The sequence below is a fragment of the Ochotona princeps genome, chromosome 15, assembly GCF_030435755.1.
Source record: "Ochotona princeps isolate mOchPri1 chromosome 15, mOchPri1.hap1, whole genome shotgun sequence".
Lineage (NCBI taxonomy): Eukaryota > Metazoa > Chordata > Mammalia > Lagomorpha > Ochotonidae > Ochotona > Ochotona princeps.
In genome coordinates, this window is record NC_080846.1 from 21052297 (window position 1) to 21074334 (window position 22038).

General features: G+C 44.1%; 1 protein-coding gene across 2 annotated transcripts; it reads left to right on the top strand.

The window, feature by feature from the left end:
• The first annotated feature begins 121 nt into the window (after positions 1-121).
• On the top strand, positions 122-19422 carry RXYLT1 (ribitol xylosyltransferase 1). 2 transcript variants are annotated; one of them, XM_004582991.4, is made up of 6 exons: positions 122-404; positions 756-908; positions 2908-3010; positions 14875-15189; positions 16520-16690; positions 18994-19422. In XM_004582991.4, exons 1-6 carry the CDS (start codon positions 236-238, stop codon positions 19403-19405), a joined length of 1323 nt encoding a protein of 440 aa, XP_004583048.2. In that variant the 5' UTR covers positions 122-235; the 3' UTR covers positions 19406-19422. The 2 variants fall into 2 exon arrangements, with proteins under 2 accessions (XP_004583048.2, XP_058529651.1); XM_058673668.1 differs by lacking the exons at positions 122-404; positions 756-908; positions 2908-3010 and adding an exon at positions 14103-14185.
• Positions 19423-22038: the final 2616 nt, after the last annotated feature.

Here is a 22038-nt window from a genome sequence, read left to right on the forward strand (position 1 = left end):
GGGGACCGAGCGGACTGGGCGGGGCCCGTAGCGGGCGGGGCGGGGACGGAGCGGGACTGGGCGGGACCTAGGTAGGGTAGGGGGCGGGGCCTAGGTCGGCGCGGGGGCGGGGGCGGGGCGGAGAAGGTTCTGGTTCCTCCCTCGGCTCGGCCGAGTGGCCTTCAGGACGGCGCCGCTGGGCGCAGCGAGTCTTCCCGTCCGGCTCCGCGGCTGCGGCGGCCGCGGCGTGACTGGGATGCGGCTGACGCGGAGGCGGCTCTGCTCGTTTCTCGTCGCGCTCTATTGCCTCTTCTCCTTGTACGCCGCCTACCAAGTGTTCTTCCGGAGCCGCAGCCGGCCGCCAGCTGCGTTCTCGCGCGGGCTCCGGAGAGGGGCGGCCGGGGCGCCGGAGAGGCGCGGCCGAGGTAGGAGCGGAGCGCCGGGGCCTGGAGGCCCGAGTGGCCTGGGGGTCGGAGCCCGCGGTCCCCTCCGCCGGCCTCGGTGGTCCGCCCGGGCCCGGTGCAGGAGGGCGCTGCTCATTCCAGGGCCCAACAGTCGGGCACAATGTAAAAACGCGTGTTAAATGGCCTTTAAGGCACTGTCCTATTCTGTGTTAAAACGGGAGCCTCCTCTCTTTCTTCAGAGGAAAGACTCAACAGGAATTAAGCAGCTGTTCAAATTCTGTGGCTTTCCCTCTTTGAAGTTAAGATAAAATGCGGCTAATTGAAGTAAATGTAATTTACCTACAACTGCAGTGTTACTCCTTTTTAAAACAGAACAGTCTTCCTTGGAAGGTCAAGAATGGAACCCTTGGGAAGTAGATGAAAGGAATGAGCAGCGACTCAGACTTAAAGCTAGACTTCAAGTACTAAATAAATCCACGAGAAAACCAGACCTCAGTGTGCAGATCTGGGGGAAAGCCGCCATTGGTAAGTTACAGGTAGTGACAGAGACTTGTAAAATGCACTTTGATTCATTTAAAAGAGAGATTTTCCATCAGCTGGTCCACTGCCCAGACAGCCGCAGTGCCCAGCATCTGCTAGGTGGAAGCCAGGAGCTTCATCTAAGTGTCCCCTGCAGGTGCAGGGGCCCAAACACTGGGGCCTCAGCAGGGGGCTGCATCCGAGGTGGAGCAGCGGGACTCCAGCCGCTGGGGGGCAGGCATTGCAGGAAGGAATTTCGCTTGCTGTGCCACCAGGCTGGGCCCATTAATGTGGCAAATCATAATTCAGATGTCCTGCATTTTTCGCTCTCCCTTTCGTTAAACAGCGTCAGAACAAATGACCTACATTCCGTTGTTTGCTCTTCAGCATTACCCAGCTTTGTAGTTACAAATAATAGATAGTATGACAAATGCATTAAAATGTGTATGTCAGCTGAATTTTCATGAGCCTGTGTATTTAGTAGGGCTTGATATACAGATGTAACCCATGGCCCTTGCTTTTAATGACCTGGTAAGTTCGGGACACGCTGAGCAGAATTAAGTCGAACAGGTTCTTTGCAGCTTTTTCTCACTCAGAGCCTTTAGAGGCCAGTATTCGTTGTTAAGTGTCCAGAAAGGGGACAGAACATGCTGTTGACCAGACTTGATTAACCCCAGAAAATGTTAGCTCTCAAGTAGCGTCAGAGTTTAGTATGCCTCACTGGGAAAGCGGCACGCTGAGATGGGAGAGCCAGCCGGAAGTGAGGGGGGCGGGGAGCGGCTCTGTTGGCCCCTCGGCCGGGCTTGGAGCGGTGTGCTGTAGTGGATGCGAAAGTGCCAGGTGAGAGCGGAGTGAGTGCTGGTGTGGTAGTGTCCGACGAATTCACTCAGGCTTCCATGCAAGCTGTACGTCCCTGGAGAGTACTTTGTGCCCAGTGCAGTAGCCTATTGGCTAAAGTCCTGGCCTTGCACGCACCAGGATCCCATGTGGATGCCAGTTTGTGTCCCAGCAGCTCCACTTCCCATCCAGCTCCCTGCTTGTGACCTGGGAAAGCAGTCGAGGACGGCCCAAAGCCTTGGGACCCTGCAGCACATCAGAGTTCAGGAAGAAGCTCCTGGCTTTAGATCAGCTCAGCTCCGGCCATTGCAGCCAACTAGGGGAGTGTGCCAGCAGATGGAAGATCTCTATCTTTCTCTCATATTCTCTCTGTAAATCTGCCTTTCAAATAAAAACTTAACATAAATATTTTTGAAGGACCTGTGATTCTCCTGTGTGTGTCACAGGTATTGGTTCCATTCGAACATAGAATTTCCTGTATCTGATACAATAGATTACTACTAACTTAATGATTCAGAGTAGACAATTTGTTATCTGAGATTTCTGAATATACAAGTCTGAAATCCTGAGATTCACGTGTCCCTTCCCTCCTGGGACCTTGCAGGCGCTTCCCTCTTGGGAGCCTGGTGTGATTCTTTAGGGCCTGCCCAGGTAACCCACCATGCCACTTGAAGACGAGACGCAATGCGTTTATCGCTAAAGGCAGGGGTGTGTGTTTCCAGTGAGTAGAAGGTAATAGCCGCTTGACATATTGAGTGCGCATGTGCATACTGAGTCCCACTGGTTTTGTCTGGAGCAAAGTGATGAATCTCATAGTTTGTTACAATACAAAAGCAGTCCTGATCATGTGGTCATTTGCTTTGTGATAAAATGCATTTCATTTCCGAATACGGTGAGTCAAAAAGATCCGGATTAAATACAGCTGTCTCAAATCTGGAGTAGGGAAGGTTGAAATCTTTAGCCTCACCCACGTCTTACCCTGACAGCCTCTGAGCTCTCGTGCAGTAGCTGCAATAGTAATGAGCTTTTGCTTGGTACCACTGCCAGTCAGCAGACCAGAGGGGAAAGCTTCTGATTGCAGTCAGAGGACAAGAAAACCAGGACCTGAATGTTCATCACCAGAGTTTATGAGACCATAATGTGTTGTGCTTTTGTTTGCTGATGGCAGGTTCCTATCTGTGGGAGCACATCTTTGAAGGCTTGCTTCAGCCCGCTGAGGTGACCTCTCAGTGGAGAGAAGGAAGGTCAGTTGTAGGAAACACGGAGTTCAGGTACTGATTGTATCACGTTCATCTTTGATGTGTTGCTATGCAATATTTTATGTAAGAACAAACAATATATAAAATGTTTCTGTTGATGTATTTCATGAGAGATAAGTCTGATGAGTGTATGTTTACAGTTAGAGCTTATTTGAACATCTTACGAAATCAAATGCTGCAAAATACTCCTTGAATAATGTCTGTTCATTTTTTATCTGATTATATGGAAATGTTCATATTCTACATATTTTAATGTTTTTTGACAAGAATTTTTACTTTCTATACCTTGGGAGTATTTTCATTTTTATCATGTAAGAGTTGTAATCAGTTTAAATCCTTTTTTTTAAGAGTTATTTATTTTGGGCCCGGCGGCGTGGCCTAGCGGCTAAAGTCCTCACCTTGAAAGCCCCGGGATCCCATATGGGCGTCGGTTCTAATCCCGTCAGCTCCACTTCCCATCCAGCTCCCTGCTTGTGGCCTGGGAAAGCAGTTGAGGACGGCCCAATGCATTGGGACCCTGCACCCGCGTGGGAGACCCGGAAGAGGTTCCTGGTTCCCGGCTTCGGATCGGCGCATACCGGCCCCATTGCGGCTCACTTGGGGAGTGAATCATCGGACGGAAGATCTTCCTCTCTGTCTCTCCTCCTCTGTGTATATCTGGCTGTAATAAAATGAATAAATCTTTAAAAAAAAAAACAAAAAAGAGTTATTTATTTTTACTTGAAGGGCAGATTCTGTAGACAAAGATAGAGGAAGAGGAGAGAGAGAAAGAGGATCTTCCATCCTCTGGTTCATTCCCCACATGGCCTCAGTGGCTGGAGCTGAGCTGGTCATAAACCAGGAACCAGGAGTTTTCTCCCAGTCTGCCACATTGGATGCAGGGTCCCCGAGCTTGACTCATCCTCCACTGCCTGCTTAGGCCATAAGGAGGGAACTAGATCAGAAGTGGAGCAGCCAGGACACGCACTGACACCCGTATAGAATGCCACCCCTTCAGGCAGAGGGCTCGCCTTTGTGAGATCATGCCGGCCTCTTTATCTTCAGAGTTTTTGAGCTCCTCTCTTGTAGTTCTTAAAATAGTGTTTTGTAGGTTATTGTGAACTGTAGTTTCCACCACTTTGAGGTGGAATAGAGCTTATTACTCCCAGATCTCTGTTTTTTTTTTAAACATTTATTTTTATTGCATTTCCTTTTTTTTTTTAAACTAATTACATTGCATTATGTGATACATTTTTTTATGCACTGGGATTCCCCCCGCCCCTCCCAAAACCCTCCCCCCACGGTGGATTGCTCCACCTTGTTGCATTTCCATAGTTCAAATTTAGTTGACATTCTTTCATTGGAGGTATTTACCAAGCATAAAGTCCAGCGTCTTATTGTCCTGGTAAGTTCAATAGTTTCTTGGTGAGACCATTTCTGGTCTGAAGGTAGAGCCGGCAGAGTATCATTCCAATCAATTAAAAGTCCCAACATAATATTTCCAACCATTTACAACATTATTGCATTAATTGACATGGTATTGATTAACCAATATGTTAATAGGAAAATGCAGGTTCTCAACCACAACCTGTGACGACTTCATAGACATTTCAATTTTGGTTTACATTCAGCCATATTCTATACACCTTAAAATGGCGATAGATTGCTATTCAGCTGTCTCATGCCTATTTTAATTTTAGTCTGTAGCAGTTTATAGCATTGAAGCATGATTTCGCTGAACCTGGCTGTTTTCAGGTGGTCTAACTCTATAATTCTAACAGGATATATGTCAACAGTTTAGGTGAGCATGATTAGGAGGGGTGTGCAGAGAAATCTTCCATATCCCAGTAAGGAGTAACTAATCTTTGTGTCCCACCCAGTGAGGTATAAGTGCATCCCCGCGGACCGTTTCCTGTCTGTTTCTAAGCATTCCTTGTTGTTCTCTGTCTGTCTATTCTCGTTTTGTTTGTTTGTTTGTTTTGAGGGGTTTCTGCAGTGCTCCTGATGGTCATTACGAGAGGGGGTGGGGACCCAAAGTTGGAAGCAGACAAGGACCAGAGAAAGCTCCTCTCCCTAGTCCTGAAGGAAGTCTGTTCTGTTTCTGTGGACCGCTCAGGGATCCTGGTTGTTGTTCCGATGACCTTGGAACCTGCAAGGCAGGATTTGGGCTTCTTCCAAACGGTCAGCAGGGATGCACTTATACCTCACTGGGGAAGCCAACATTAAAAGTGTAACTCAAACAGTCCAATCTATACTGGTTTTTTTTTTTAAGTTTTATTTATTTATTTATTTATGATTGTCTGTTTGCTCTTTTGGCTGTATCTCATATGTTTTGATGTTTTTATGTCAGTTTGCTTGCTTCCAAATAATCTCTTTTCTTTAGTAGAATTCATCAAGTGCTCATGAAGTATATGATGGCATCATCTTTCCCAAGAGACTTCTCTGTTTCCTTTTAGTTAAGCATGTGTTGGTTACTCGGTGGCACATTATTTTATCAGGGTGCTGCAATGTGTTGTTGATGCTGTTGTTGTTGTGCTCGATGTGGCTGTTATGAAATGATGTCAATCCGAAAAACAGTAATATTATTTCAACCCCAAACAGCCTGTATCTCATGCAGTAAGATATTGTGAAGTAACCAATGATATGAGGCAGATTGCTTATGATCTACATCAAAGAATTGTAAAACCTAATGTACTTGTAAGGCCCCATGATACTTGGAAATGGGGAGGGAGAGCAGAAAAATCTTACATCACCCTAGAAGGCGTGAGGAAGATGGGAAATATAACCTATCAGGATCATAACTGGTAACTCATAGACAACAGACTCGAATTAGCATTAGACAATAGCAAAACTACAAAGGCACATGGGGGAATCAGGAGTAATCCTAACAACCTCTTAGCAGGAGGTCACGCACATAGAGCAGGGGGGGACCCCAGAGTGGAGCAGGCGGAAAGGAGGAGGCTTTTATCCCAATCCTGAAGACTCCCAGATCCTCACCAAGGAGCACCGAGGACTACATCCCTACTGCCAAGGAGACCACGGGGAAATGGAGTGCCTTCGGAGACCAAGAACTCTGAGGTCACCCACCCCCATTCAGATCTCTGTTTTGATACCCATTTTCATCTTCCCTGTATTCCCCGCTTTCCAGCCCTGAAGTAGTTACTACTCTAAGTTCAGATTGCTTTTTCCTAACCTTCACATGTGGAAGAGGAGATGTAATACATTTGTCTTTCTGTGTCTGGCTTATTTCACTTACTATGGTGTCTTCCAGTTTCATCCATTTTGCTACACACGACAGGATTTTGTTGCTTCAATTATGGCTGAATAGTAGTTCATTATTTCCATATAGCAGATTTTCTCCATTCATCCATTAACGGGTGCTCAAGTAGATTTTTCTTTTAAGTTTTAATTCATTTGAAAGGCAAAATTGCAGAGAAAAAGATCTTCTGTACATGTGTTTACCGACTCTCCCCACCCCTCCCAAATTGCCACAGCAGCCAGGGCTGGGCCAGACCAAATCTAGGAGCCACGAGCTTCATCCGAGTCTCCCACGTCTCCCACATGGATGGCAGGGGCTCAGTCACTTGAGTCATTTGCCACTGTTTTCACGGTTCCTTAGCAGGGACCTGGATCAGAAATGGAGCAACTGGGACATGAACTGGCACAGATATGGGATACTGATGTTGCAGGTAGAGCTTAAGCCCAGTATGTCACAATGCCAGCTCCTTGAGTTGTTTTCATATTCTGGATATATTGGTTTTCTTTTTTTAGATTTATTTATTTTTATTACAAAGTCAGATGTACAGAGGAGGAGGAGAGACAGAGAAGAAGATCTTCTGTCCAGTGATTCACTCCCCAAGTGAGCGCAATGGCCGGTGCTGCGCGGATCCGAAGCCAGGAACCTGGAACCTCTTCCGGGTCTCCCACGTGGGTCTAGGGTCCCAAAGCCTTGGGCCGTCCTCAGCTGCTTTCCCAGGCCACAAGCAGGGAGCTGGATGGAAAGTGGAGGTGCCGGGATTAGAACCAGCGCCCATATGGGATCCCGGGGCGTTCAAGGCGAGGACTTTAGCCACTAGGCCATGCCACCGGGCCCTATTCTGGCTATATTGTGAATGGATTTCAATAAACATGGAAATACAAGAATCTCTTTTATATGTTAATTTTATTGTGGGTATATACCCCAAAGTGGGATATCTGGATAATATAGTGGATCTGTCTTTTGTTTTTGAGCTGCTTAGATACTTTTCCTCACAGCGACTGTACTGATATACATTTCCACCAGCATTGTGTGAGTTCCCCTTCTTGCACTGGGTTGTTTTTGGAGGATAAGGGATTGTGGTTGGTGGGTTTTTGTTTGTTTGCTTAATAATAGCCATTGAAACTGGAACGAGTTAATATTGTGGTTTTTGTTTACATTTCCCTGAAGACTAATGGAGCATTTCCGAATATACCTGTTGACCTTTTTATTTTTCCTTCTGACAAATATCTAAGCAGACAATTTACCTTATTATTAAATTGGATTATTTTTCATTTTCTGTTGAGTTTTAAGTGTTGTATATTATGAATACCAATTCTTTGTCAGATTAACAGTTTGCAGATATTTTCTCCTGTTCTGCAGGTTTTCCCTTTGGCATACAAAAACATGATAGGTCAATATAATTCCATTTGTGTATTTTTGCTTTTGGTTCTGTGCTTTTGTGGTCTTGTCCCAAAAACTTCTCTGTACTGACTTAAAATACACACACCCACACACGACTGCAATGGCTCAGTAGGCCTCTGCCTGTAAGCACTAGCATCCCATATGGATGTCAACTTGTATCCAGCTGCTCCACTTCCAGTCAAACTCCCTGCTTAAGGCCTGGGAAAGCTGTGGAGGATGGCTCAAAGTCTTTGGATCCTGCACCCATGTGGGAGACACAGAAGCTACTCCTGGCTCTTGGCTTTGGACCAGCCCAGCACCAGCCATTGTGGCCATTGGGAGAGTCAACCAGTGGATGGAAGATCTTCTTTTCTGTCTCTCCTCTCTGTAAATATGCCTTTCTAAAAATAAATTTAAAAATCTTTAAAATATGCTCATTTGTTTGTATCTACTTGAAAAGCAGAACAGTAGATATTTTCATCCATGTGTTCACTACCTGAACTCTTGCAGCAGCCAGAATGAAGCCAGGCTGATAACAGGAGCTTGGCTGGCAGAGACCAAAACACTTCCTACACTGCCTCCCAGGGTGTGCTAGCAGGAGTCTGCATCAGAAGCAGTGTAGCCAGGACTGCAGCTGACACACCAGTAGAGGTGTGAGCCTCACAGGCAGCAGCTTAACACACTCAGAGCCCAACTCTGATATTTTGAAGTATTTACCCTGCATTTTCTTTGGGTGATTTCATAGTTTCTGGTTTAACAGTTTTGTCCACTTTGAGTTGACATTTGTATAGGGAGAGGCTAAGATGTCAAACTACAATCTTCCTCATATAGATATATAGGTTTCTCAGCACCAGTTACTGAAGAAACTATTACCCAGTGTATATTTTTAGTGGTTTATGAGGAATCAGAACTGTGCACGTGTGGGTTTGTTCCTGGGGTCTCTGTCTGTTGTGCAAGTTCCATGCTGTTTTTACTGTAGCTCTACACTGCATGTGGAAACCAAGTTTTCTGTTCAGTGTTTTCATCTTTGTTACTTTTATTCAACATTACTTTGCCTCTTTGGAGCCTTTCTGTTTCTGAATGATTTGGGAATGTTTGTTTGTTTGTTTATCTGAAGAGTATACTTGATATTATGATAGGATCATTCCCCATTGATTCATTCTCTGTCAAATAATTGTTATTATCTCCTCATGCCCAGTTTTCCTTATCATGCTCCCTGGGAAAGGACATTAGCGTCTCTTATTAAGCACACAGACTAAGAGCTAAATGTGTTAATGGATTTGTGCACTAGGATACCTTTAAAAGTTCATTTAGGGCCTGGCACGGTAGCCTAGTGAGTAAAGTCCTTACCTTACACACATTGGGATTCCATATGGGCACCAGTTCTTATCCCAGCTGCGTCACTTCCCATCCAGCTCCCTGCTTGTGGCCTGGGAAAGCAGTAGAGGACAGCCCAAGGCCTTGGGACCCTGCACCCCCATGGGAGACCCAGAGGAAGCTCCTGGTTCCTGGCTTCAAATTGGCTCAGCTCCGGCCATTGCAGCCACTGGGCAGTGGACCAGCAGATGGAGGATCTTTCTCTCTCTCCTATTCTCTATAAATCTGACTTCCTGATAAAAATAAATATTTTTTTAAAAGCTCATTTAAAGAAAAGAACTAAAAAATGTTTATTTTGACACACAAAAAAATTTTAAATCCATGTGTAGTTTTGACATAATACACATGTCCATGAATTTTTTGAAGACCTACAAACAGATTATGTACCTAGAATATACCTAGTTCCTGACTGTATGTTAGTATTTTGGTTTTAAAAAAAATTGATTGATTATTTTCAAGATCATTATACACTGCTTAGGACAGCAAAAAATATCTTTGTGGTTAGTATCTTATTCCTACAGTGTCTTCATTTGTTTCTGTTGTATTTGAATGTTTGTCCACAAAACAGTGAAATTTTAGAGTAATACCAACCAGATAGTACAGTACAAACACACACACACACACACTGCAGTTTGGAATAGTGTGTGTGTGATAGGACAAGTTTCAGAGAGGATTTAAATATTTGGGAGCTGACGGGCATCCTGGCTAAGATACTGCTTGAGGCACCTGTGTCCCACTCTGGGCTCTATGGGTTCGATTCCTGGCTCCAGCTTCTTCTGTCTAACATATAGGCACTGCGGGTCCTGAGGAGAGGCGGGGACGAGGCCAACAGTGGATTCCCTGTTCCCATCTTCAACCTAGATCAGCCCAGCCATCACAGGTGTTTTCAGAGTGAACCAGAAGTGAGAGTGCTCTGTGTGTGTATGTGTGCCTGCCTGCCTCTCCCTCACTCACTATTTTTCTGCTTGCTATTTAAATGTGTTTCTGAAGTATCAAACTATAATTGAAGTATTTCTATGTTTAGAACACTTTGCCTTAGTAAGAGCTACATTTATATGCTGTATCGTTTAAAACGTGGAACAGTTGAACCCAATATTAAACATACTATGGCAAATTCATTCCTCTTCAATTTGAGCTTTTAAGTAACTTTGTAACCACTTAAGCTGCTAAAAGGTTTGTTGAAAATAAAATCAAAATGCAAATTTATGTTGACAGAAAAAAATTGGAAGCTCATGCATAATTTTTTGTAACACGTTTTTTTAAATACTAATTTTATTGGTTGTTTGAAAGACAGTTATAGAGAAGAGACAGGGAAAAGGGTTTCCATGTGCTGACTCACTTCCAGAGCGGCTGTAACAGCCAGGGCTGAGCTGAGCCAAAGCCCGGAGCCTGGAGCTGCTTCCAGGTCTCCCACGCGGGTGCAGAGGCCCAAGGAGTTGGGCCATCCTCCATTGCTGTCCCAGGCATAGTTACAGGGAGCTGGATAGAAAGTAGAGCAGCCAGGAATGAAGTGGCACCTCATATGTTATCCAGTACTTGTAGGTAGAAAATTAGCTCACTACATCATGGCACCAACCCCTATAATACATACTTCCATAAACCTTTTTTTGAAGCCCTCTCATGTATTCCATATCTCCTTGCTTTCCTCCACTATGTGTCAATTACCCAGTTTTTCATGAACTGGTGATCTTTTAAGTGGACAGTTTTATGGAATGTTTTTTAAATTTGTCTAATATATTTCCTCATAATTAAATGCAGGTTATGCATTTTGGTTCAGATTCCCTCAGAAGTAACATAACAATCTTAGCATGTCACTTTTTTTTTTTCCGTTGCTGGTTGATTTTGCGCGGGTGCTTTCTGCCTAGTTTCTTCAGTGAAGTCACTCCTTTTTTCCTTTGTAATTAGTAATTATCCTGTTGGGAGATTTTTGGGGACCATGACACACCCCAATTCTCAACATACTGTCACTACCAGATTTTACCATCCTGAAAAATTAGTTTTAAACCTGGGGGAAAAAAAAACACATGTCATTTGAACACAATGAGTTATTTCGGAGCAAAGAGTTAAATTGCTGAGTATATAAGCAAATATATGGACGTCAATTAAAATCTCATTAAAAAACCCCAGATTCACTGTAATTAAAATTATCAACCGAGAACTACAATCCCCCCAGTAGACTTTAATGTTGACCGTCCATTAGGAAAACCCCTGTCCACTGGGAGTGTAGGAAGCAAAACGTAGAACCAGATAAATTATAGCAAATCAGTGAGGTCTGAAAAGACTGCTTCATGTCTGCATAATTGTGTAAGAAGAAACTTTTTTTTTCAATATAGAAGATCAGCAGGAAAACACCTAATTAAGTGCATAATTAAAGTCTAAGTTCAGTAGAAAAAGAAGATAAAATCAACTTGACAAAAAATGTAGGCTGCTAAACAATGCCATGTTAAAAGCACCCTGTATGTGCCTTACCTGGGTTTTTTTGTTGTTGTTGTTGTTTTGTTTTAGCATGATTTAACCTATCATTAACTAAATTACCCATTTTGGTTATACTGAAAACAAATGCTGATTTATTGACATAAATAAAGCAAGCATAGGTACAGTCAGTCATAGAAGTGGAAAGTAACTTTTAAAAAAGTCATCTGATATTTTTAAAAAGATGAGCTGGCACATAAAAATTAGTCGAAGATACTCAAATGGATTTATCTACTTTACATAAATAAATATGAAAATAAATACAAGGGCTCGGTGTGATGGCTGAGTGGCTAAGCCCTCGCATTGCAAGTGCAAGTCTCTCATATGGGTGCCAGCTCGTGTCCTGGCTGTTCCACATTTCTTCTAGTTCTGCCTATGGCCTAAGAAAGCAGTAAAAGATGGCCTAAAGCCTTGGGATGCTACACCCGCATGGAGACCTGGAAGAAGCTTCTGCTCCTGGCTTCAGATCAGCTCAGCTCTGGACCTTGTAGCCACTTGGGGAGTGAACTAGCAGATGAAAGATCTTTGTCTCTCCTAATCTCTGTAAACCTGCCTTTCCAATAAATCTTTTTTTAAAAAAAAAAGGGGGGGCCTGGCATGATAGCATAGTGGTTAAAATCCTCGCCTTGCACGTGCCTGGATCCCATATGGTCCCCAATGTACCCACATGGGAGATCCGGAAGAGCTCCTGGCTCCTGACTTCAGATTGGCTCAGGTCCAGCCGTTGCAGCAGTCACTTGGGGAGTGAACCATCAGACGGAAGATCTTCCTCTCTGTCTCTCCTGCTGTCTGTATATCCGCCTTTCCAATAAAAATAAATAAATCTTAAAAATTAAAAAAAATACAAAAGGAGGTCAGGTTTGGAGAACGCTGACTTCATAATGGAGGGAAATAGAGTGGAGACATTTAAAATTGCAGGTCCAGTGCTGTGGTATAGCACCTAGAGCCGCCCGTGTTGGAGCTGGTTCAAGACTCAGATGCTCCACCTATGATCCACCTCCCTGGTAATTCACTGGGAAACCAGCAGAAGACGGCCTGGGTCCTTGGGGCCCTGCACACACGGAGACCCAACAGAAGCACCTGGCTCCTGGTTCCTGGCTCCTGGCTTTGGGTCAGCACAGCTCTAGTCGTGTAGCTGTTTGGGGAGTGAACCAGCAGATGAAAGATCTCTGCTTTGTCTCGCCCTGTCTCTCTCCCTGTAACTCTTCCTTTCAAAAAAATCTTTTTTAAAACTTGTTAAAAGCAAAGCATAACACAACAACAATGAAATAAATACAGTGTCAGGGTTTTGTGTTAGGGTGAAAATTAATAGAAATATATTATAGATAATACCCAAATCGAAAATGTGTCAAGGTGGAGGAATCCACCATGGGGGGAGGGTTTGGGGAGGGGTGGGGAGAATCCCAGTACCTATGAAACTGTGTCACATAATACAATGTAACTAATGAATAAAAAAAATTGTGTTCTGAAAGTTTATTTGGGAATCTAAACTAGATGTGCCTTCTCTAGAAAAAATAGTGGGTTAAACATAAAAATCTTTAAGGCTGGTAGCTTAAGACTGCACATAATTGTGGCAGTTTTCACTTAGGACAGACAGCCTGCACGCTGCGAGCACACCTCTCCTAGCCCACTCTCCCACTCTACATGGTTTGTGTAAGAAAGGGGTAGTGTTGGTGACCACAGAGCAGGATGGCTACAGCAGCTCCTCAGGTATAAGAGCTACTCAGAAGTAGGTGTGTGTGTGTGTGTGTGTGTGTGTGTGTGTGTGTGTGTGTGTGTGGCTTCTCAATTTATTAACTAAAAACAGATATGCTTATTCATTCAGCATTTCCTGAGTTCCTACTTGCTAGTTCATAGAAGGCTCTAAGGATTTAAAAATGAATAAAATACTGAGCCTTGTGAAGTTCACAGATCAGTAGTTGAGACAAGTGCGAACTTTTGTCATAACATTTACAAGTTTTGGTAATAAGTATGCACATGCTCTGTCTCGTTAGTTATTAACAAAATACCCCAAGAGAAAAGGCAGCCAACCCCAGCTCAGCAGAGTTGGGCATGGGCCTGGGGAGGAAGGCGTGCTAGAGGAGGTGGTGGCTGCCGAGTCTGGGAAACGGGCTGGAGTTAGCAAGGCAGAAGAAGAGACTGTATTCCTAGGCCGAGATGATGGAGTTTAGGGTTGGTGAGCCTGGGAGGACTGGGCAAGGGCTGGATCGTGGTGGTCCTTATCTGAGGCACCTTGACTCTCCTGGTTACTCTCAGGTTAGTGAAAGGCAAATGAGGGTGGTTAAGCATCAGGGTTGTCATACTTGTTTCTTGGTATAGATTCCTCAGCATTCATGTGGAAAAATGGTTTGACAGGGTCTCCCAGAGTATAATTTTTTGTATAAGAACTTTAAGATTTACATGGAAGTATTATCCTTTGAGAATGTTCATTTCCATGTTTACATAATGCTTTGATGGGGCCAGGGGGGCGACATAATATATTAATCCTCTGCCTGCAGCACAAGCATCCCGCTTGGGCACTGGTTTGTGTTTTAGTTGCTCCACCTCCAGTGCAGCTCCCTGCTTATGGCCTGGGAAAATAGCAGAGGCTGTTCCAAGGCCTTAGACTCCTGCACCCTCATGAGAGACCCAGAAGCTTCTGACTCCTGGCCTCAGACCAGCCCAGCTCCAGCCATTATGGCCATGTGGGGAGTGAACCAGAGGATGGAAGATCTCTCTCTGTATGTCTCCTTTTTTCTATAAATCTCCCTTATTAAATTTAAAAAATCTTAAACATGTTTTTGGTTTTTTGTGTGTTTTTTTTTTTAAAGATTTATGTATTTTATTACAAAGTCAGATATACAGAGAGGAGTAGAGACAGAGAGGAAGATCTTCCGTCCGATGTTTCACTCCCCAGGTGAGCCGCAACGGGCTGGTGCTGCGCCAATCCGAAGCCGGGAACCTGGAACCTCTTCCAGGTCTCCCACATGGGTGCAGGGTCCCAAGTCCTTGGGCCGTCCTCCACTGCCTTCCCAGGCCACACCAGGGAGCTGGATGGGAAGTGGAGCTGCCGGGATTAGAACCAGCGCCCATATGGGATCCCGGGGCGTTCAAGGCGAGGACTTTAGCCGCTAGCCCACGCCGCCAGGCCCATTAAATATGTTTTTGAAACATAACTCTCATGAGTTAAAATATCATTGAAAAAAGTCTCCCATGTCTCCATTAATCTGTCTGCAGCTGAAGCTCCGTGACTCTCAAAGCCATGTGTCGTCATTCAGACTTGTTTGGTAGAGTTTGTATTACAGAAATTTCAGTTCTAGAAATAATATTGTATTAAGTATCATTGTAGATTTTGTTATAAAGTGATTTTAGAACACCTGATACCAAATACCCTTGTTCTGTTTTATGTGTCTCTTTTCTGTTTCCATAGCTTCATCACTGGGCCGGCAGTAGCCCCAGGGTACTTCTCCGTTGACGTGAGTAATGTGGTACTTGTTTTAAATGGAAGAGAGAAAGCAAAGGTCTTCTATGCCACCCAATGGTTACTTTATGCACAAAATTTAGTGCAAACTAAAAAACTCGAGCATCTTGTGGTGGTTTTGCTCGGCAATGAACATTGTGAAAATGACTGGATCAGCCAGTTCCTCAAGAGAAATGGAGGCCCTGTGGACCTGCTCTTTCTCATCTACGACAGCCCCTGGATTAATAACGTGGATGTGTTTCAGTGGCCTTTAGGGGTGGCAACGTAAGTACCACGTGAGATCACATATTTCCATTTCTAAGTCGGCAGGTTGTGTTTTAAATTGCAGTGTATTTAGTTCTTGCATTGTGGAGGGCAGTTACAGTCTTCCCTAGAGACAGAAATAAGGGGTGATTTCCTTCGGTGACAATAATAATGTTTTTAGAGTGTTTGATTTTTTTTTTTATAAGAGCAAATGAACAAATTTTGTTTTAAAACTCTAGGACGGAGGAGAGAGTTTTCAGGCAGAGAATACCAGGTTTTCTTTAAAACAGTGATAGACTTGACCTAATTGAAACTAAAAACAAGAACAACAAAACTTGCATCACGAGTGCATTGTGCCCTAGTGTTCAGGACTGACTGAGTTTGCGCAGATCCATTCTGTAAGTGGAGGGGTCAGCTAAGTGACACCTAGGATTCCTCAACATGTAGTCTTTCTGCAGCCACAAAATAGATTTAAGACCCTCTGTAAAAACGTGTCCTTGAAGCAGTGCCTCCATTTGTAAATTGTTTCAAAACATTTTCCTTTTTTCACAGCAACATTACAGAACCTAACTGTAGGCCAGTATATTTCTTATGGGTCAGCAGCACTCTGCTAGAGCTGGTTTTGCCCTCCAAGAGTGACTTGGCCATTTTTGGGCAGTTTTGATCACCACAACTGGAAGGAGGAGCTTGTCAGAGCAGACATGTAGTGGGCCGGGACGTTGCTAACTATCTTGTATGGACGAATTCCACAGAAAGAAATTACCTGCCCCCAAATGGCAGTTAGATATTAAGGCGATGAAATCTCATTCTGGACTGCTACAGACCATTACACCTCATGTGAAGGTGACTGTTCAGGCACACAGTTTGATTCCTTTATGTCCAAATGTCCGTAAGAATGGGTCAGTTGCAACAGGTTCCTAGTGTGTGACATACAGCTTGGGTGCTTGTTTTAATGTACCTGAAGACGTTTTTGGAATTAACTGTTCGGAACTCTTTGCTATGGCAGTGTATGTTCTGTGATCTTTGTTTTTAATTGACAAATAATAATTGTATTTTGCGGAGTACATTGTGATAAGTTGATATTTGTTTAAAGTGCAGAATGAGTAAATTGAGCTAAAAACTGTCAAAAAACATTAGGCCCAGAATCTCTGAGCCCTTTGAAGAGATCCCATTGTGTAACTTTTTCAAGTCAGTAGATCTCAGGGACGTTTTCAGAGTTAGAGTAGAACATTGCAATTTGAAGTTCAGAAATCAAGCATAAATTCTGTCCTCTATATCCAAGAGGTTGGATTATGGGATTTTTTTTTCATCTTGTGTCATTTATTAGCTCAGATATGCTTAATTTTTATAGATACCGGAATTTTCCTTTAGTGAAGACAAGTTGGTCAATGGTGTACGAAGGGCGACGTTACCTGTGTAATTTCTTAGGAACCGTTTATGAAAATTCATCTCGACAGGCACTAATGGACATTTTGAAGCAAGATAAGAACAATGCAAGTTGTTTGATTTCAACAAGAGAACAGTAAGTTCTGTGTTCACTTGAATCGTCCATTTTATTCTCCAGTCTGAAAGTTGTTTATGTGGAAGCATAGAAAGTTTCCAAGGAAACAAGAGTTAATTACATATATACAATCCTTCCCCAGAAAATGCATTAGTAATTGAAGCTGTGAAGAGACTGCTGGGCTGTATATGTTTAAAATGGGGAGACTCTCCTGTGACTGTAATTGATCTAGAAGTGAAACACTAGTAATTGTCATTGGCAAATATCATGTTAGGGTTTTTCTCAATGGGCTTTATTATACTTGGCACACCCTCCTAAGGACAGGAAGGACAGTGCATTCCCCGGATGTAACATAGAACCACTGCTCGCAGGGTGAACTGGGGTCAGTGGTGAGTAGGTGGATGGATGAATGGACAGTGGACTAACAGACTTACTAGGATTAAGTTCTTTCCATTTCTACATAGTAATCATGAAACATGTTCATGGAGTGATGGAAGTAATTTTGGAAACATTTATCTTGGTTTTGAATAAGCTAATGGCATTTAGTAATTATTTATTTGACTGCAAAGTGACAGAGAGGGAGGGAGACGAAGAGAGAGCATCTTTCATCTACTGGTTCGTTCCCTAAATGCCTCCAAAATGCAGACTTCAGCCAGGCCAAAGCCAGGAGCCCAGACCTCCATCTAGGTCTCTGAGGTGTGCCTCCAGCTCCCAACTCCCCAGAGGCCACTGCGATGAAACCTTTGCAGATCCCAGCCTTTAAGCCTGTAGCCCTGCCCCAGCCTGCACCCCCTGGAAATTGCCTGTCTACTTCTGCTTTATTTTTCACCATACATTTAACACCTTCTAGATAACTTACTAATAACTAGTCATTACTTGGTTACGTTCCACTCTCCATCACCTACAGTAGAATTTAAATCCCATGACGGCAAAATAGGAAAGGGGGGACTTGGAACTCTGAAAATCCATGTTGAAACAATGTTAGGTTTTCAACAATGTTATGACCAGAAGTTCTTCCAAATGTGTAGCTATCAATTGTTTTATTTTTTTTAAAGATTTATTCACTTTATTACAGTCAGATATACACAGAGGAGGAGAGACAGAGAGGAAGATCTTCCGTCCGATGATTCACTCCCCAAGTAAGCCACAACGGCCGGTGCGCGCCGATCCAAAGCCGGAAACCTGGAACCTCCTCCAGGTCTCCCACACGGGTGCAGGGTCCCAAGTCCTTGGGCCGTCCTCCACTGCCTTCCCAGGCCACAGGCAGGGAGCTGGATGGGAAGTGGAGCTGCCAGGATTAGAACCGGCGCCCATATGGGATCCCGGGGCGTTCAAGGCGAGGACTTTAGCCGCTAGGCCACGCCGCCATGCCCCTATCAATTGTTTTATTTGAGCTAATGTTTTAGGTCTCTCTTATGCCTGTCATTTCTATAACCATTATCGTTACCATATCCTATAACTGACATTAAAATTCAAAACCTGGGCTGGTGTTGTTACACAACAGGTTAAGCAGCCCTCATGCCAGATCCCATATCAGAGCACTTGTACCAATCCTGACCTCTCCCTCTTCCGGTCCAGCTCCCTGAAGACATGCCTGAGAAAGTAGCAGAGTTAGGCCAGGTGTTTGGATCCCTGCAGCCGTGTGGGAGTCCCAGATGTAGACTCTGGTTCCTGGCTTTGGCCTAGCCCAATCCACATTGTCATGACCATTTGCAGAGTGAACCAACAGATAGAAGACCTCTTTCTTTTCTTTTCTTTTCTTTTCTTTTTTTTTAAGGCTTGCTTATTTTTGGGCCCTTCACAGTGGCTCAATTGACTAATCATCCACCTCCAAGTGCCTGGATTCCATATGGGCATCCCATCCTGGCTTCAGATAGGTTCAGCAACAATCCTTGCGGCCACTTGGGGAATAAACCAGTTTCTCTTTCTCTTCTCTCCATTAATCTGCCTTTCTAATAAAAATAATAAATATTAGAGAAGGCAGGAGCTTCTTTCAGGTCTCCCATGTGGGTACAGGGCCCCAAGGCATTGGGCCATCCTCCATGGCTTTCCCAGGCCTTAAGCAAGGAGCTGGATAGGAAGTAGAGCAGCTGGAACACGAACTGGTGCCTATATGGGATCCCAGTGCTTGAAGACGGAGGATTAGCCAGTTGAGCCAGTGCATCAGCCCTGGAAGATATCTTTTTCTCTGTCTCTGCTTCTCTGTCACTATACCTTTCAAACAAACAAACAAACAAAAAAATGTTTTTTAAGTTGAAACCTTTTCCTTCACAAAAGTTATGCGTAATAAAGTGAGAGCTATAGTTGTCTTTCTGATTTTATAGGTGGTCGCCTCAAGAAACATTTGCAAGTCTTAAGCGATACCAAGACGCCTTACTTCAGAGTGACCTCACGTTGTGCCCAGCAGGCGTGAACACAGAATGTTACAGAATATATGAGGCCTGCTCCTACGGCTCCGTCCCTGTGGTAGAAGATGTGATGACGGCCGGCAGCTGTGGGAACTCTTCTGCTCAGCACAGGGCACCTCTGCAGCTGCTCAAGTCCATGGGCGCTCCCTTCATCTTTGTTAAGAACTGGAAGGAACTTCCTGCTATCTTAGAAAAAGAGAAACATCTACTTTTATATGAAAAGATTAAAAGAAGAAAAAAGTTACTGCAGTGGTATCAGAACTTCAAAACAGAGCTCAGAACAAAATTTACTAATATTTTAGAAAGTTCATTTTTAAGGAATAAATAAAGGTTAACTTAATTATCCTTTTGAGCTAGGATGCAATTTCTTAAAGTCATTTCTAGTACTAGACACATGTATGTATCTTTGTTACGCTCTTCCAGGTGCCCTTATAGCGTATGTATCTCTCCTTGACCAAGTGCGCTCTATGTATGTGTTAACCAAAAAAGAAGGTAAAATGTTACTCAGATTCGTTTCTAAAAATTGACATGGCTCAACATACATCAGCTTTTGCCATGTATGTAAACCTGCTCCGTAGAACTCTAGTCTCCAGAGGCCAGGGTAGGTAGGCAGTGGGGGTTGGGAAGATGTTGGTCAAAGAATAAAAAAACCTCACTAATAAGAAAGAATTAGTTCTGATACAGATTCTTGAAGAGTTTATAGCCCTCATTGAGTTTTCAGTGATTTGTTTTCCTCAAGTGTATCGTTAGAATGTTCTGTTCTCTGCATCTCTCATCGCCCTGGTTGCCTGAGTTGACTTCAAACCTGATGAGTTGTACCAAAGCACCGACCGTAAGTTCCAAACCTTCCCGAGTACCCATCATGCCCTGCTCCTGAACAGGGATGCACGCCAGATCTACAGTTACAACATGGTTCTCCTTTGACTAGGTTAAAGAAATCTCAGTATTGTTTCCCAGCAACACTGAGTCAACCACCCTTCTCTTCATGTGAGACCTGCTGCTGCCCGTAGACTTTCTGCAGTGATGCGTTTGTTGCCCTTAAAGCCTTTGGAATGCAAAGACCGAGGGCAAGAGATAAGTGCATCATATGGAAAGAAAGTTCTCAATCTTCTCTGACATCTTTTCTAACCATCTGGTGTGTTTGGTTAATGAGGAGGCCAATATCCAGAGATACTTCTACCAGTGGTGAGAACTCTGCCTGAGTAGTTACAGTGGTGTAGGGTCCATAAAGTTCACAGCTCTAGGGCCCGGCACGATGGCCTAGCGGCTAAAGTCCTCGTCTTGAACGCCCCGGGATCCCATATGGGCGCCGGTTCTAATCCCGGCAGCCCTGCTTCCCATCCAGCTCCCTGCTTGTGGCCTGGGAAGGCGGTGGAGGACGGCCCAAAGCTTTGGGACCCTGCACCCGCGTGGGAGACCCGGAGGAGGTTCCTGGTTCCTGGCATCGGATTGGCGCGCACCGGCCCGTTGCGGCTCACTTGGGGAGTGAATCATTGGACGGAAGATCTTCCTCTCTGTCTCTCCTCCTCTGTGTATATCCGGCTTTCCAATAATAATAAAATCTTAAAAATAAAAAAAAAGAAAAGAAACAATCTTTTTTAAAAAGTTCACAGCTCTAAAACCTATCAGATCTGGATGCAGGACACATCACTATTTAGAATAAATGTAAGAGTACTTCATAAAATTCATGGGAAGATGAAATTAAAAGACAAGCTTATTTTGGTACCAAAAAAACCTTTTAAGTACCCTGTCCCTATACTCATTTTGCATGAACTCTTTGAAAATGTCTCATACCTTTATGAAATAAGTACAACGCAAGGTCGGCGCTGGGCTGGAGACCAGTATTTTAGGTAGCTTTCTGTCAAACCAGACAAGTTCATACCTCAGGACCAAGGTGATAAGCCGCAATCAGATGTCAAATATTTTATAACGTGGACAAGGAACTTAGGTAAATGTTAACCATTTTAAAAAAGACAACAAAACGTGATCCTGTGCTCATGGGCTGGCATCCAGAGGAGGGAGTGGTTCCAGAATGCTCATGAGAAGAACATGACTAGACATTTACAAAGTTAGGAGAAGCCAGTTTGCAGGTTCATCTGGAGTTGGCTTTCAAGGATGAACACACGCAGTGACTTCTTTCAGAACCAGCAAAGGGGTTGGGGCTGCATATTTTCTTGCTCTCCTCCCCTGATGTAAGACCTACAGCCCTGGAGGATTTCCAGACGCGTGGATTATGTCAAGAAACTGCCCCGCATACGGGACTAGGATGCTCGGATGTAATTTCTCTGCTTAGATCTGCCTGCCCGTCTGTGTGGGTAGCAGCTTGCCATCATGTGCCTCTGTCAGGATGAGTTCATTACAGAGGGAATGGCCGAAAACTGTAGCAGACAGACAAGAGAATTTTAAAGTTACCAATTGAGAGGAAATTATTCTTTCTTTTAGATCTGCAACCTTGCTCCCCATGAGCCTCTTATCTATGCCAGAAGGGAAGCTGCTGACAGCAGAGGAAATCATGGGCGAGGCTGTCAACTGTCAGCATGTGTTTTTGTCAAGAGTTCTGCTATGGTTCATATGTGTCATCATCCATTACGAAGATAGCTTTTTTTCCAAAAAGGAGCAAGCCAAGTGAATGAGTAGAACATTTTTAACGATCTGCTGTGTGCCAAACCTGTCCCACATTTTGCTGAAGCGCTCAGTGGGTGGCCGTCTGGAGCTCACATCCTGTGCTGTTGTTCTAAGCAGCAGGTCACAGGCTGCAGGCATTCAGCTCACCATCAAGATGTGAAATTTTGCAGAATCTGTAACATTTTTTTCAAAGTCATACACAGGGTAGGCATTGTGGCACTGCAGGTTAAGGCACCATTTGGGATGCCCACATCCCATACCAGAGTGCCTGGTTCAAGTACCTGCTTACTACCCCACGTTTCCTCCCCATCCAACCCAGGGCTTGGGTTTGTGCCA

What these genes read in the sequence shown, in the direction of transcription:
- RXYLT1 (XM_004582991.4), top strand. Translation starts at nt 236, where the DNA reads ATGCGGCTGACGCGGAGGCGGCTCTGCTCGTTTCTCGTCGCGCTCTAT. An exon ending in CTGGGGGAAAGCCGCCATTG is followed by an intron (nt 909 to 2,907) that starts GTAAGTTACAGG and finishes TGCTGATGGCAG; the next exon opens with GTTCCTATCTGTGGGAGCAC. An exon ending in TTGATTTCAACAAGAGAACA is followed by an intron (nt 16,691 to 18,993) that starts GTAAGTTCTGTG and finishes CTGATTTTATAG; the next exon opens with GTGGTCGCCTCAAGAAACAT.